The sequence below is a fragment of the Panthera leo genome, chromosome A1 (genome assembly GCF_018350215.1).
Source record: "Panthera leo isolate Ple1 chromosome A1, P.leo_Ple1_pat1.1, whole genome shotgun sequence".
Classification (NCBI taxonomy): domain Eukaryota; kingdom Metazoa; phylum Chordata; class Mammalia; order Carnivora; family Felidae; genus Panthera; species Panthera leo.
The window spans coordinates 230751449-230768615 of record NC_056679.1 but is presented as its reverse complement, the minus strand read 5'-3'; the positions used below and the strand labels follow the sequence as shown (position 1 = coordinate 230768615).

The window sequence follows — 17167 nt, the reverse complement described above, 5'->3', positions numbered from 1 at the left end:
GCGATGTTTTTACTTGGGCCTGACAAGATTTGTAGTTTTGCTGCATGTAAATCCGGTGGGAGCCTTGTTCTACCACAGAACTTGATTCTTTCAGTTTTACTAAAGGGCCTCAGGCCGTGCCTTATGCAGACTTGATTGTTTTATAACCTTGGCCATATTATTCTGTTGAGGCGTTGGCTGCTGTGATTGGTTTTGGTATACGAACAGGTTAGTCTTTCTTTGACTTGCTGTGCTGGTGGTAGTTGTGTTCTAGTTGCTCCCCCCGCCCCCGAAGCTGCTGAGACCCTTTCTGAAACAGGATAGGCTAACTCATGTCTTAGGCACAACTCGGAAGTCACGGCAGCTTAAAGCCACAGAGGTTTCTTTCTCACCGAGCATCATGTCTGGTACGGGCTGGGGAGAGATGCCCCTGGTTCCTGTGGGCATGTGGAAACCTAGATTGCTGGGCGCTCCATCTCAGTGTGCCTCCACAGGCAGTAAGGCAGGAAAATGCAGTGTGGTGAGTTGCGTTCGTCAGCTCCCAGAGTTGTCTGCCCGGAAGTGGTACACGTCACTCTCGCTTGTATTTCGTTTCTAATTTCAGAGTGGCAGGGAGGGCAGTCCTATTATTTATCCAGAAAGTGGAATGCCAGAAATATTTGATGTCCAGCGCTGATGATTTCCGCAGTCCCTAATGGCATTAGTTCCTGTCTGACTGGATGAAATTAATGTGCATGTTGGGATACGATTCAGTATGCAACTTCATCAGACTACATTTGAGTGAGGGAACAGTAACTTTTTTTCATGTCATTACACTTTCCCATTTGTTCTTCAAATAAACTATTTAAACGGTACTTTAATTTACCTTACTATTTAATGTTCGTGGGTTTTTTTTTTTTTTTTTTTTTTTGGTCTGGGTCAGTTTGTGTAATTTTTTAATTCCAGTGTAGTTTAACATACACTGTTATATTAGTTTCAGGTATACAATATAGTGATTCAGCGGTTCCTATATTAGTGCTCATCATGATAAGTGTACTGTTAATCCCCTTCACCTAACACCCATCGTCCCACCTACCTCCCCTCTGGTAGCCACCTGTTTATTCTCTGTAGTTAAGAGGCTGTCTTTGGTTTGTCTCTCTCTTTTTTTCTTTATTCATTTGTTTTGTTTCTTAAATTCCACATGTGAGTTAAATCATATGGTATGTGTTTTTCTCTGACTTTTTTCACTTAGCTATAATCTCTCTGGATCCATTCATATGTTGCAAATGGCAAGATTTCATTCTTTTTTATGGCTGAATAACAATCATCGTATGTGTATATAACATGTCTCTCTCTCTTTTTTTTAATGTTTGTTTATTTTTGAGGGGGAGAGAGAGAGAGAGAGGGAGGGAGGGAGGGAATCCCAAGCAGGCTCCACTGTCATTGCAGAGCCCCACGCAGGGCCCAAACCCACAAACCATGAGATTATGACCTGAGCCAAAATTAAGAGTCAGTTGCCCGACAGACTGAGCCACTCAGGCGCCCCTACAGCACATCTTTATCCATTTATCAATGGTAATGTCCATGAGTTTTTGACAAATGCAGACAGTCATGTAGCTAGCACATTCAAGGTATGGAATAGTTCAGCCACTTCTCAAAATACCCCTGTTCCCTTTTTTGGGCAGTCCCATCCCCAGAGACCCTGGCAGCCACTGATGTGTTTCTGTCTCTGTAGTTTTACCTTTTCTAGAATGTCATAAATGGAATAATATAGTATGGAGCTTTTTTCAGTCTGACTTCTTTTGCTTAACATATAATTAATTTGAGATTTATTTACATCGTTGTATATATCATTATTTCATTCCTTTTTATTGCTTAATAGTATTCTGTTGTAGAAAAGAATATCAGATGTACCACAGTTTATCTGTTCTCCAATTGTGGAATGCTTGGATTGGTTGTTTCCAGTTAGGGGAAATTATGAATGAAGCCATTGTACAAATTCATGTGGGTCTTTATGCAAACATAAATTTTCATTTTATTAAGTACCTAGGAATGGGATTGCTGGGTCGTATGGTAAAAATGTTTTATTTTTTTTCCTTTTTGTCATTTTAATCGGTATGTAGTGGTATCTTACTGTGATTTAAATTTTTTTGTAGTGAAATATGCATAACAAAATTTACCATTCTAATCATTTTTAAGTGTACAGTTCACTGGAATTAAATATAGTCACATTTAATTGTTGTGCAGCCATCACCATCTTAGTGTGATTTTAACTGCATTTTCCTAATGACTTCATTCTTATGCATCCTTCCAGAAAAAATGTTAGCTCTGTATACCTATGCCTTAATTCAGATTTTTTTACTGGAACACGGATTGACAGGGAAGAAGCTTCCATTCCTTCCTAGTCCACACACAGACTGGATAAGGAAATTTAATTGAGGATATAGAGTGAGAGCAGGTGCAGCCTTTCTGTTTGGCAGCTTTTCCCAGCTTCCAGTTCCCTAATAAGGTGTGGCTATGCCCATGACACAGTCTAATCAGGGATTGGGGACTGCTAAACTGCCAAATGTTGGCCTTACAAGTATTTTATAGCTAGGGCTTATCACCATTCTAGTTTATACCAACAATCTTCACCTTTCCATTTAGGGTAATATTTATACATGAGGTGCTTTTGAACGAAACTTAGTCACATCTTCATGATGTGGGAAAACAAAGGGTCAGTACTGCAGAAGAGATTTGTAGTATTTTTTGGACCAAGTTCCATATTAAAGTCATTTAGAATAAATGGTTTTTAAATTAGAATTGGGTTGTTGGTGGTGCACAGAAATAGGCTTTTAGGAATGTTGAGACATATTTTTTAAATGTTACTCTGCGTTCTTCCCCTGATGAAGATATAGCCAGTGAAAGTTTTATCACATTTTATTTTACATTTTTTTAAGTTTTTATTTTGAGAGAAAGTGAACTGGGAAGGGGCAGAGAGGGAAAGAGAGAATCTCAAGCAGGCTGCACGCTGTCAACGCAGAGCTACAGCTCCTTTTCAGGAGCCCCACCCAATCTGGCCAATACACGGTCCTCGTGCCACATGGGGGCTGCGCCGTCCTTGTGGGGCTGGTCCCCATTGCAGGATGAGCCCAGTGGCATCAACTGTTGGCACACATGTGAGTATCCCTTCCCCGTTGTCACTGCATCCTGTTGGCGGCAGTGTGCCCACAGAGGCACTCCTTAGTCACCTTGTTTCTGGAGGGCGACATAACTACCCTTATTTGTGTGGGTGCAGCAGTATTGCTGCTGCTTTCCTTTACACTGTGTCCTGATGGCATTACACTCCGTGCCACACTTCTGCTGCTGTGCCCTACTTCTGCAACTGCCTGAGAGCTGCCTGCGGAGACAGGGTGAGGTGGGACTGCTTTGCCTCGGGTCTGCGTTGGCTCACCCACGTTTGCACCCAAACCTCCCTACCTGATTAATCCCTCAGTAGCACATGCCTATCTCTAAAGTCGATCCACGGGCATCCTAGCACTTGTGGCCCGGTGTGGTCATGTTCCATATGGCTTTGAGTGCTTATTCTGCTCATACCTGGATAATTCTGATAATCGTGGAACTGATCGATGCCCATAGGCACCAGCATCTCTGGTGATTCTAGATAACCCAGATCGGTCGCCTGTCTCTTGGACCTGTCAACTACTTTAGGTAGCAGTCCCAGTGCCTTTAGTGGCGACCATCACGACCAGGAATCCAGACTTGGTACCATAAATGTAGCTTGATGGTCAAATACCCCAACCAAGAAAGACCACAGATGCACAGATGACCTGCTTGCGACCAGGGAGAGCAGTGATGAAAAACAACACTGGTCTCTTTTGAGGTCCTGTAGTTGGAATGAGTCCATTTTAAATCCTTTGAGGAGGATCCGTCGCAGGGCAAGTCTGGTGCTGGCAGCTGCAGTAATCCCACTTTCAGTGCAGATCCCGAATTCGGTGTACTTAAAATGTTCGTGTGATATTGGATCTCCGGCTTCCCTGTGGGTCTACCGCAGGGTCCTTGCAGGTCCCCACCCCCTGCCTCTAGTGAGCTCCTGGCTCTTAGCCTGGTTTCCCTAGCTGAGGTGTATGTTTGGAGAAAATTAGAGTACTCAAAGCAGACTTGAGCTGCCAGGATACGGCCCCGGGAATCATGGAATTCTAGTGTGGTTCTATTTTGTTTGTGTCAGAACTTTGCAGAGGCTGATTGGGCAGAAATGTTGGGACATTCATATTGTCGCAAGAGCCCAAAGTCTTAGAATGGTGCAAGACGGACCAGAGTGAAAACTTTTGCCAAAGATGTTTTCGTTAATCAAGGATGAAGGTGAAAGTGGGAGGTTTGAAGAGGCTTTGGATCCGAGTACCTGGTGCGGTTCTGGCTGTAAACAGATGCACATCGCCAGCATTGTTCTCATGACCCCACAGGCTGCTTCCAGGAAACCAAAGTCCTTTGAGTGGTGGTAGCTGGAGGGTGTGGTGCTGAAGCTGAAAGGCGCAACCCTGGAGCGTGTGCTTGATTTGACTCAACCTGGACAACCCCTCCCGGCTCCTGTGCAGACAGAATCGGCACGGCAAAAGCTCTTCCGCGGGTGGTGGTATATGCCCTTTCTGTGTTGGCAGTGATTTGTCTGGCTTATTGATAACCAGGGGTATTAGCGTGCTGAACAGTTAGCCAGCCTGAGTCCTCAGAACCCCTCGTATTCGGTAAGTGGCATTCAGCCACTCGAGATTGAGCAACACGGTGCTTTTTAATGTGGGGGACCAACTACCACCCTGCTTAGCTCATGTGCAGCCTAGTCCCACGGGTGCTGGGGACTGGTTAAATGCATTAATAACGGGCTTGGGTTGCAGTTACTCCCCATTCACGAGAAATTCCCTGTGAGAAGGTAGGTCGAAAGTTTGCCTGAGTCCCTGCCCCCAGTACACACTGCCTGTCGCCTTTCAGATCTACCACTTGGGGTGGGCACTTGGCCCTGAAGATCTCAGAGAAGATGGTCTAAGTAAAAGTTGCGGCCAAATTTCCATAGGTGGTCTTGCAGAGGGAGTGTTGTGGAGCCGGGAGGATTGCTTGCGCGAGGCGCTTCCTCTGCACCCCGGGGGCCGCCCCAGGCAAGAAGACGGACAGATGTGCTCCCAGCGAGCCATGTGGGGGTGGGGCCGGGTGAAGGTCTGCCGACCAGGTAGTCCAGGGCTCTGGCGGCTTTTGCTTAAGGTGACCTCTAGCTTGCCTCTCTCTGGCCTGGCACCTTTGTGGTTTTGGGGTGCCCCCTCATCCTGATCGTGTGTGTGTGCGCACGTGTCCTTAGACCTCTGGTGGTGTGACGTGAAGCTAAAGGGGTGTCTCCTATGCTGCCCGCTGTTACTGTGTCAGGTCCTTGGATATGTTTTTTGTGGAGTTTAAACTGTTAGGACCGGACTTAGGACTTTAAACTGTTGGGATTGGAGTTTAAAACTCTTAGGACACCAGTGGTGACCTGATTTTGCATATTTCTATTTAACGTTTGTTAGTTACAGAAGAGTGCAGTTTTAGGAGAATAGTTCTTATCAAAAGGGCAATTCACCTTTCTATGTATTAGGGAATTTTTTAGCTTTGAATATACTTATTATGACAGTCACACTTTTACATCTCTGCTGCTGACAGATTCTTGCTTTAACACAGTATTTTTGCTTTGAGGTTGCGTGTTTTTTTTTTTTTTCTAAGTTTATTTTTGAGAGAGAGGGAGACGGAGCGTGAGTGGGGGAGGGGCAGAGAGAGAGAGGGAGACAGACTCTGAAGGGGGCTCCAGGCTCTGAGCTGTTAGCCCAGAGCCCAACGCGGGGCTTGAACCCATAAGATCGTGACCTGAGCCGAAGTCGGATGCCAAGTGTTCTGTTTTTTTTTTTTAAGTTATAAAGAAAGATAATTCAATTTATCTTTTTCGTTCACAGACATATGTAGAGTGTGTCGGTCAGAAGGAACACCCGAGAAACCTCTTTATCATCCTTGTGTATGTACTGGCAGTATTAAGTTCATCCATCAAGAATGGTGAGTCATCCTTACAGAAAATTTTATGTCTGAGCTTCAGTGTTGTCATTTATATAATGAAGGGGATTCTTTCAATGAACTTTCTCTATAATTATTTTTTAAAACTTTTATTCTGAAAATTTAGAAATTAACTATATTCATAATTACCATACCCTGTCATTTGGGTATTGTTTTCCAGGTGCATATGAGTACCTGTTTATTTCTGCCACAGAGAGCTTATTTTGTTCATTGGCAGTATGGAGGTTTTCGGATTCTACTTGTTGTGATAATAGCTTACGTTCATGCAGTGCTTTGTGCCCGGTGGTTCTCAGTGCTTGTACGCAATTCATTTAATTCTTAGAACCATGAGGTGGAATATTTTTATTGTTATGCAGATGAGGAAACGAACACGGAAAGGTTAAGTACCCTTTTCTAGGTCACTCAGCCAACCACTTAGTGACAACCAGGATTCAGACCTAGCTGCCTAGGGTAACAATATTATCAGACCAGTGTTAGAACTGATGTTGATGCTTGGAGATTCTTTTATATTCAAGGCTAGCTTTGAGGAGATTACAATTTAGTTAACTGAACTTTTTTAGTAATAGAAATACATATTTTTATTTGTTATAGTTTTGGACTGTCAGCATGAAGTTATAAAAAGCTAAAAAATGTTATAAATATGAACCTGTCAGAATTGTAAAAGCTCTATGATATATAAAATTTTAATAAAATAGAATGTTGGCTTTCAGTGAAACCTTAAAGTTTCTTTGCTGTAAGTACTATGCTTATTAATGTATTTTTGATTGCAGCTTAGTTCAGTGGCTGAAACACAGTCGAAAAGAATACTGTGAATTATGCAAGCACAGATTTGCTTTCACACCAAGTAAGTTCTTTAGAAGTTTGCATTGCATTTTGGGGTTATAACTGGTCACATAAAGATATTTAATAAAAGTATAAAATTTTGGGAAAATATTAAAAAAATGTTTTTTTAAATGTTTATTTATTTTTGAGAGAGCGTGAGCGGGGGAGAGGCAAAGAGAGAGGGAGAACAGAATCCAAAGCAGGCTTCAGGCTCTGAGCCCTATGCGGGGCTCAGACTCACTAGCCATGAGATAATGACTTGAGCCGAAGTCGGACGCTTAACTGGCTGAGCCACCCAGGCGCCCCAGGAAAATCTTTTTTAAAACTTCATGTCAGCTTTCAACACACAAATGCATGTGTATGTGAGAAAGAGTGATTTAATTTGTGAGATGTTCCTTTTTTCTTTATTTTTTAATTTTTTATTATGGACAAATTCAAACATTAAAAAGAGGTATAATAAGCCCCCTGTTCATATCTCTTAGTTTGACTCATTTTCAAATCATGGCCTTTACGTGATATTTCTTACCTGTGTTCTTGTTCCCCACCTCCCTATCCTTTTTAAGGCAAATCTCATTTATTTTCATTGGTACATATTTTAGTATGTATCTCTGAACAATAAGGATTCCTTTTAAAAACAATAACTTTAGGGGCATCTGGGCAATTCAGTTGGTTGGGTGTTCAGCTCTTAATTTTAGCTAGGGTCATGGTCTTGCAGTTTGTGAGATCAAGCCTTGCATTGGGCTCTGTGCAGACAGAACAGAGCCTGAAGCCTGCTTGGGATTCTCTGTTTCTCTGCCTCACCTCTCTCTCTCTCTCTCTCTCTCTCTCTCTCTCTCTCTCTCACTCTCACTCTCTCACTCTCTCACTCTCTCACTCTCTCACTCACTCAAAAATAAACATTTAGAAAAAATAAAGAGATCTTTCTAAAACATGGCCAAACCTTCCTCTGAGTGTGTTGAACCAGATTTTACAGAGAGATGGGGAGATCTGAATTTACTGTTTGGAATATTAGTTATTGTGCTGAAATTGGGGAGAGGCAATTGGCTAACAGACATCAGCGGGGTGTTTGCTTCCACATGAAATGACTTTACTGTGGATTGTACTTTTTGAGTGCTGTGTTTCAGGCTTGTATTTGGGAGGAAGGTTCTTTCTTCCTTTTTTTAAATTGGAGTACAGTTGAGACACAGTGTTAAATTAGTTCTGATGTACAGCATAGTGATTCCACAACTCTGTTATGTTGTGCTCACCGCAAGTGTAGCTACCCAACTTTCACCATACGGTGCTATTATTGCACCATTGACTCTAATCCCTCTGCTATACTTTTCATCCCCGTGACTTATTCCGTAACTGGAAGCCCATACCTCCCACTGTCCTTCACCCATTTTGCCCCCCTCCCCCCTTCCCCTTTGGCAACCACCAGTTTGTTCTCTGTACTTATGGGTCTGTTACTGCTTTTTTGTTTATTTGTTTTGTTTTTTAGATTGCATATATGAGTAAAATCATATGGCATTTGTATTTTACTTACTGACTTATTTCACTTAGTATAATACCTTCTAAGTCCATCTTTGCTGTCACAAATGGCAGGATCTTATTATTTTTCATGGCTGAGCAATATTTGTGTGTGTGTGTGTGTGTGTGTGTGTGTGTGTGTGTGTGTGTAGTATTTTTTCTTTATCCATTCATCTACCAGTGGATGCTTGGGTTGCTTCCATATCTTGGCTATTGTAAGTAATACCGCAATAAATATAAGGGTGCATATATCTTTTCGAGTTAGTGTTTTTGTTTTCCTTGGGTGAATACCCAGTAGTGGAATTACTGGATTGTATGATGCTATATGTTTTTAATTTTTTGAGGAATCTCCATACTATTTTCCACAGTGGCTGTGCCAATTTACATTCTCACACCCATAGTGCACGAGGGTTTCTTTTTCTCCACATCCTCGCCAACGCTTATTATTCCTTGTCTTTTTCATGATAGCCCTTTGACAGATACAAGGTGATATCTTAATTGTGGTTTTGACTTAGGAGGGTTTTCTTTAACATGCCAACAGCTCCACCTTTTGCTCCTGTTTGCTTTATCTGATCTTTAATTTGGGAAAACATATTGTTTGAATGCTAAAGTATGTATAAATTAGCTATGCACGAAGTTCATGGTAGTGACTGAGGGAATATGAACTTCTCTTGAATCTTTTCTCCTGCACAGAAGCCTTTTTTGTTGGCTTCTGCATTTAACACGTGATTTGCTCTCAAATGAGTTCTGGGTAAATGTGGTATCATTGTGACTGTTTGATTCCCTTTTTTAATAGGAAAAAATAAGTGCAATACAAAGATTGAAAGTTAAGCTAGCACTACATGCCTATTTTATATTTATGAATTAAGCTATTTTTAAATCTTCATGAAATTATGTGCTTTTTTTCTCTTCTAGTTTATTCTCCAGATATGCCTTCACGGCTTCCAATCCAAGACATATTTGCCGGACTGGTTACAAGTATTGGCACTGCAATACGATACTGGTTTCATTATACACTTGTGGCCTTTGCATGGTTGGGAGTTGTTCCTCTTACAGCATGTGCGTATTCACTTCTCCGTGGTTGGAGTAATTTAAAGTTTACGTAACTATTTAATATTACAAAGTTATATTGTATCATATTTGTGTTCAAATGGTATTTAATTATTTGATATTATAATTTCATGTATTTGGAAAGCCTCGCTTAGAAAACGTCCACCTAAATTAAGAACTGTTATCAACAGATCATTTTATCAAATGAATGTGGGAAAGACAAACACAGCATACAGAGGCTAATAATGAAGGTTCATGAAAGAGTTGAAAAAGCAAAAGCAAATTATAATTGGAAGGACCATGATTTTTATTCTCTGAAGTATATTAGAAATTTCAAAGATTGCAGAAGGTGGACTATTTTGAGATTTTCTCCCTCTTTTAAAAGACAACTCATGTATCTATTATTATAGTCCTGAATAATTGGGAGGCTTATCTTTCAAGATATAGGAGGTTTTCTAGAGGTTGGTATACTAACCCTTAATTGATCCCTTTTGTGTTTTTACTTTTTTGTGTGTTTATTATTTAAATGTTTACTCATTTTTGAGAGAGCGTGTGTGTGTTCATGCACAAGCAGGGAAGGGGCGGGGCGGGGGGGGGGGGGGACAGAGGGTCCGAAGTGGGGTCCGTGCTGACAGCAGCGAGCCCGATACAGGTCTCAAGAACGTGAACTACAAAAATCACAACCCAAGCCAAAGTCTGACATTTAACCGACTGAGCCACCCAGGTGCTCCTGTTTTTTGTTTTTAAAGACATGCAGAAGGTTAGATAGCATATGGTTCCAGAGTGTGCAGATATGATTCTTTGGAATTAGATGCAAATGAGATTTTTATTTTTTATTTTTTTTATTTTTTATTTTTTTTAACGTTTATTTATTTTTGAGACAGAGAGAGACAGAGCATGAACGGGGGAGGGTCAGAGAGAGGGAGACACAGAATCTGAAACAGGCTCCAGGCTCTGAGCTGTCAGCACAGTGCCCGACGCGGGGCTCGAACTCACGGACCGCGAGATCATGACCCGAGCTGAAGTCGGCCGCTTAACCGACTGAGCCACCCAGGCGCCCCGCAAATGAGATTTTTAAATAAATGTAATTCATATCGTCGTTTCTCTTTAGAATAAAATACACTTGATCATTCATGAAGATGAAAGTCTTTGGGGATACATCAATAGCAGAATAAGTATTGTTGGAGAGTGAGGTGGTGAACTAGGAGATTGAGCAAGGAGTTCTCTAGGATGGAACTCAGAGACAAGAAGTTGCAAGTATGAGGGGAAAAATCAGGAGGTACAGGCTGTATCCAGTTGTTTCACGATCTGTCTAGTAAGTACTTTGAGAAGGTGAAAGAGATACTGGACAGGAGGAAATGACCAGCCTCTGTTCGATTGAAGGAGAGACGGCTGACCATGATGAAGGACAGAGACGCATGAACCTAGACATTCTGGTCTTCCGGGGCTGACTAGCATGGTAGATAATCCATTTTCAGATTGTCCTACAAAGTAATGAAACTCAGACTGGCATTAGACTTAAAATCAGCGGCTTTGAATGCCAGAAGACAGCAGAGACTTCAGATTTTGGCAAAATGTCTGAAACTGAAATCTACCCATAAATTATTCTCAGATGAAGGGACAAAATGCAGACATTTCAGTCAGTGCAAAGGCATGAAAAGCTTGCCACCTCAAACTATTTATGAAAAAAGCATTTGAGGACATACTTCACCAAAATGAGTAAGAAATCAGAAAGGCATGAGCTACGAAGAAAAAGAAACAAGTGCTTCTCACAGCTAACCAGCAATTTTAATCTATAGTGATTGGTAATTTTTCTTTGTGAGGGGACTGTGGGTGCTGTAGATACAGATAGGAAAGTATAGTGTGACTGCATATTAAAAATAATAGGGGTAAGCAAATAGAGCCCAGAGCTAGACTCACATCTGCATCATCACCTGAATCACAACAGAGGTACCACTGCTGTTCAGTGGAAGAAAGCTCATCCTTTCAATATATGGTACAGCATCACCTGGCTGGCCGGATGAAAAATGAACCATGTCATTATCTTACACCTGACACAAAAATTAATTTGAGTTGGATCATAATCTTGAATGTGCATGTTACAACCAAAAGACTTCTAAAAAAAAACATGGGAGAATAACCATAAAAGAAAATACTGAATAAATTAGACTTCAGTGAAATTGAGAACTTTTATTCATGCTTAAATACCTTTGAGAAAGGCAAGCCACAGAGAGAAGATATTTGCAATACATACTTCAAACAAAGGACTTGTATCTACGGTATGTAGGGAACTCCTAAAAGTCAGTAAGAAAAAGGCAGACACCCCAAATAAAAAGTAGACAAAAGATCTGAACAGTTGTTTCTGGAAAGAAGATGATCTAAATAGCCAGTGAACACACAAAAAGCTGCTCAGCATCATTAGTCGTCAGGGAAATGCACAAGAAGATACTACTACGTACTCCGCAAAATGGCTGAAACTAAAATATAAGACAAAGCCAAATGTTTCTTAGGGTGTGGAGCATCTGGAACATGCCTTTGTTGGTGGAGGGAATATATATGGTGTAACTACTTCAGAAAACTGTGTGGCAATATCTGACAGATGCTAAATATTATAAATACCTATGATCCAACCTGAAGTTCCATTTCTGGGAATATAGCTGACAGAAACTACAGCCTGTGTCCTCTAAAAGACGTGTGTAAGAATGATCACAGCAGCTTTGCTAATAGGAGTTCACCGGAACCAACCAAATACCTATCAACAGTAGAGTGCATACATTGTGGTTTATCTATACAATGGAATACTACTTAGCAGTGAAAAAATAGGTGATTATTGTGATGCGGAATAACATGGATGGATTTTACTCTGAGAGAAAGAAGCGAGGCACAAAAGAGTTTGGATTGCATTTATGTGAAATTTCAAAGTAGGCCAAATTGGGGGTGCCTGGATGGCTCAGTTGGTTGAGCATCTGACTTGGCTCAGGTCATGATCTCACAGTTGGTGAGTTCAAGCCCCGTGTTGGGCTCTGTACTGACAGCTTGGAGCCTGAAGCCAGCTTCGGATTCTGTGTCTCCCTTTCTCTCTGCCCCTCTCCCACTTGCGCTCTGTCTCTCTCTCTTGAAAATAAACAAGCATTAAAAAAAAAATTTTAAGTAGGCCAAATTAATCTATGGTGATAGAGATCAGACTAGCAGCTACCTTTTGCTGGAGATTCCAACTGGGAAGGGGATTGAGAAGCCTTCCACGGAGCTAGAAATGCTGAATATCTTGATCTGGGTGGTAGTTTCTTGGATATATGTACATACATAAAAATTCACCCAGACACATACTTAAGATTCACGTAAATTTTACCCTAATAAGAAGTAACAAAATGAAACTTAAAACTGAGTGCCAGAAGAGTAGAAGTGGGATTGAGTTTTTATCCTGGGGAGTGGGAGTAGGAAACAGCAAATATTTGAAAATCTAACAAAAGACAGGAAAGACAGGGAGAGAGGGTAGAGGGAGGGAAGTAAGAGAGGAAGGGGTAAGGTTGCAACTTCTGTGATCCTAAGACTTTAGATTTATCTAATTGCAAGATAGGGGCTTACGGTTCTGTACAGAGAAAAGTGATTCACTGTAAGAGATAAGTACAGAGCAGCCCAGGTTAATGCTAGAGGGATGTCAGCAAATGCTGACAAAACAAAGGAACAGCATTAATCAGCCAGATGTCATTCAAGATGAAACACTTTAATGGGTAAAGAGCATTTATTTTGTATGAGTAAAATGCATAGGCTACCAAGCAAATAAAATTGAAGAACTTTTATGCACCAGAGAACAGGACTTTGAAGTATGTAAAGTGTTCATAGTCAAGTGGAAGACTAACCTCTCTAAAAGCAGTAGATCAAATAATAAATTAAGTAGGGACTTAAAGAATTTACATAATACAATCAACAAGCTGAATCTCTGTTCTCACTTGTTACACACGCACACACTCATACTCAGAATTTAAGTTCTGCCACAAATACATGGTCTGTAACTTTTTTTTTTTTTTTTTGTAGTCTGTAACTTTTTTAAATTAGCAGTGTACCCTGGGACCTTTCCATGTGAGAACTTGTTGAGCTACCTTAGTTTTTAATGGATGCATAGCACTCTGCACTGAGGACACCTGTAATTTATGAATCCATTTTCTTATCTACAGACATTTGGTCTGTTGTCAGTTTTACTTTGTTACAACCACACTTGCTTGGAATATTTTATAAATGTATAGAAGTCATTTCTATTACAGAAATCTTTTCCTACCTTTTCATTTCGATTTGGCTTTTGAAAACAGCCGTTGAGGTCACTGAAAATTTTTGATACAAGGCCATAGGGAGTGCTTAAAACTAATATACAAGTTCTGGTTAGAAGGAAAATCTCAGCTGTTTCCTCATGGGCCCCATTTCTGTTCTTGACTTTTCTGAGTAAGAGGATAAGGGGATGGCGGTGCCTTCACCCACACTTGATCTTTTTTTCCCTTCATGGCCAGACCCTTAGTCTGTGTTGTTTCAAAATCAGTTGTTAGTGTGCTATTCATGTTATTAGAGCCTTTACTCTTCTGGAAAGTCCTCTTAATTTCAAATTGTATACCCTTGAACTGAAACCTTTTATTTTTGTGAGCAGACTCCATGAATTTTAGAATTCTCGGTTCAGAAAAATTCTCCGTGTTGTAATTTGGAGGTCTTTAATGTAGATTTTTTTCCTTTGCAAACATCTAAGCTCATTCAATAGAAACAAGTCAGTCTATAGAGAATCTAAGCTCTCAACATGAGTATGTGATGTTGACTCACTATTTTTACGCTTAGTTCACCGTGTTGGGTTTTTTTGATGTAGTATCGTATCGTATTGCCTAGTATAGCGTTTAATGTAGTAAGACAGCCTTGCAAAGACTAAATATTTCAGTGGCTTTCACTTCACCGCTGTTTAATCGAGGCCCTGAGTTCATGGTGAGCGTTATAACCACATGCTGTCTTGCTCTTTTTGCTAGGCCGTATCTACAAGTGCTTGTTTACTGGCTCCGTGAGCTCACTACTGACACTGCCACTGGACATGCTGTCCACGTGAGTACTGAACCTTGTGAAGCTGGAAGGCCGCACAGCACGGAGAGTGCTCGTTTCTCCTGCACACATCTATGTTTCTTACAATTTGAAAATTCCTTTTGTTCCGAGGACAAAAAGTAACTTACGTGTCTTAGTCTGACAGTTATAGGTACAGACGAAGTGGCTGGCAACACGTACGTGTTTGTTTAAAAACAGATATGTTTTAAAGGACTGTTTTGTAACCGGGGGGCGGGGGGGCACCTCTTAAATGGGCTCATGCAATGTGAGATCTATGCTGCTGTGTTCCTGTGCTGAGAGTTCATTTAAACATGTGTTTTTAATGACAGGCATTTGAATACAAATTTTTTTAAATGTTTCTTGTGATTATTAGAATATGGACTCTAAAAAAACTTGTTCGTGGTCATTGTTTTACTGTATCTTGATTTGACATCAAGCATCGTAATAGCGTTTTTGGGGGGAAAGACGTGTGTTTTATTACTGATGTCAGAATTAGAAATGCTGGAAATGATTAACTGTATCAGGATCACTAGAATATTCAGCCTACCAAAATTGCACCTATATTTGCCAAATCTTTTGTACCCAGTTGACCTTAGGTTCCTGATCCTTATGTCAGTGAGAACAAAGAACAGTATCAAACCCTTCTGTGAACAAGAGTATTCAGAGTATATTACCATAAAAATAAGTCAGTCGGCAAAAGGAGAGAGCAAGCTGTATTTCCAATAGAAAAGAAATTAGGAATTCTTTGAAGTCTCTTGCATCTGCATCATTACTTCTAATCATGTTTCTAAATATTTAGAAACATTGCTTGTGTCTGTGGCTTGGTTTTTCTACTTGCTGGTTATACCTTTTTGGGTAGAACAGGCAAGGTACTTCATTTCTGTCTGTTTCTTTGGCAGTATAGGGAATAATAGGTTTTCATTGAAGGTTTTCAGCTTGAGCCTTATTTACATTAGAATTGTTTTTTGTTTTCATTTTTGAAGAACAGCTGTGATAAAGTAATTTTTAGAAGTAGACAAAGGCCTCTAAATAGGGCACTGATGGCTGTGGCCATGACAAAACAGGGAAGCAGTAATTTAACACACTTGAAAATCTGGAACTAGTGTAAGGAGATAACCCTTTGTGTAAAAATACAGGCCTTTTGTGAAATGATGCAGTAGAAACCAACAGGATAGTGATCCCTTTTCTGGACATCAGATTTTTAGCTCAGCCGTCCAGAGCATGGTCTTAGTATAGAAGTTTAAAAAGTCTGTCTTAAATGGCTCAGCTGTCATTTGTGTGTATGACGTAGTTCACCTCTGACTTGCAGTTAGGAATTGTGTACAAAGCAAAGATGCATATTAGAAGTAGTGAGGGAGGTCAGAAAAAGCAAGGGGTGACTGCTAAGTGGGATGGAAGTCTTATTTTCATAGGTATAAACTAATGAAAGAACCATTTCACGTAGGGAAGGCTTATTCCATTTAGTTTGGACTGAAATTCCGTAAACCATTATAGTTTATGAGTGTGTGTAGTGGAGGCCAGTCAGTATCTCAGTTGTTTAGAAAAGTTGGCTTGAGTTCCTATCTGGACAGTTTAATGAAGTAGAGAGATACATTATTTTTCTCATGGTTTCTGTTTTAATGGCTAAGTTAACATTTACCAAAGCCTGAATTGGGAGGCATCGGCTATGTGAAAAACAGGTGTTTATGGAAGCCGTGTCGGTGAAAATGCCAGACAAAGTGTAGTACTTTACTAGCTACCTTCACTTCTTATTGGTAGAACCGTTGAACAGCTGGTTATTTGGCAGGTGTGATCACTTAGGTGATACAGAGAGGTAGTTGGTTGTAACAGAAGGAACCCTAGCATTGGAATACGGTGTCTGTAGCTGGAAGTTTTTTGGTGACCTTGGGCAAATCACTGGAAATTTCTGAACCCGTTTCCTCATCTGTAAAGTCAGGAAGATCATGCCTCAGGGATTTGGGTGGGCTGTTCAAAGATTAAATTCACATATATCCATAAAAACTCCATGTGAATTTTGAGTACTTGTGGTAGTGTTATAGCAGAATTCTCCCCAAAGCTCAGAGCCGTTGCTTGCCTTACATTGGCAAGCTCCCCTTTTCTTTCTAACCTGATTGGTTGGTGAGCCACCAGAATCGCCTTTGAGACACTGCTGATTAACGAGAAGAACACCGAAGGCATGGATGGGGGGGATAGTCAAAAGAAATTGTAAACATGGTTTGGTTTCATAATTCCATGCTGCCTTTTACAGTTTGAAGAATTGAGCCAGTTTTCCTGAAAGCAATTTTAGCTAAACTACTTTTTTTTTTTAATGAGCATTATTTAATTTTCTCTATAGGATTAATTTTATTTCTGCAATTTTACTTTAAATTTCTTAATATTGTAGCTGCTGCTTATATATTCTGTAGCTAAGTTCTCCAGATCATCTCTAGGCACAACATACTAAAGCAGTTAATTACTGCTTTAAAACATACTGCCCCCAAAACTTACTGACTTAAAACAACAGTAATTTTGTTTGCTCATGATTCCGGGGGCCAGCAGTTTGAGCTGAGCTCAGCTGATCAGTTCATCTGTTGGGCTTGCCTCAGTTACTCATGTGTTGCCCTGGGTTCGGATGGTCTAGGATGGCTCTGGCTGGGGTGCCGTGGTTCTCTTCCACGTGGCCTCTCATCTCGCAGAAAGCCAGTGGGGCTTCTGTAGG

The 17167-nt window shown here is 40.7% G+C and overlaps 1 protein-coding gene across 1 annotated transcript in view; it reads left to right on the top strand.

The window, feature by feature from the left end:
- The window catches only part of MARCHF6 (membrane associated ring-CH-type finger 6), a 75473-nt gene that overhangs the window by 13077 nt on the left and 45229 nt on the right, over nt 1-17167 (top strand). The window contains exons 2-5 of the mRNA XM_042953147.1: nt 5904-6000; nt 6789-6862; nt 9265-9408; nt 14400-14472. Coding sequence (XP_042809081.1) covers nt 5904-6000; nt 6789-6862; nt 9265-9408; nt 14400-14472 — 388 coding nt within the window. The remainder of the gene's footprint in view (nt 1-5903; nt 6001-6788; nt 6863-9264; nt 9409-14399; nt 14473-17167) is intronic.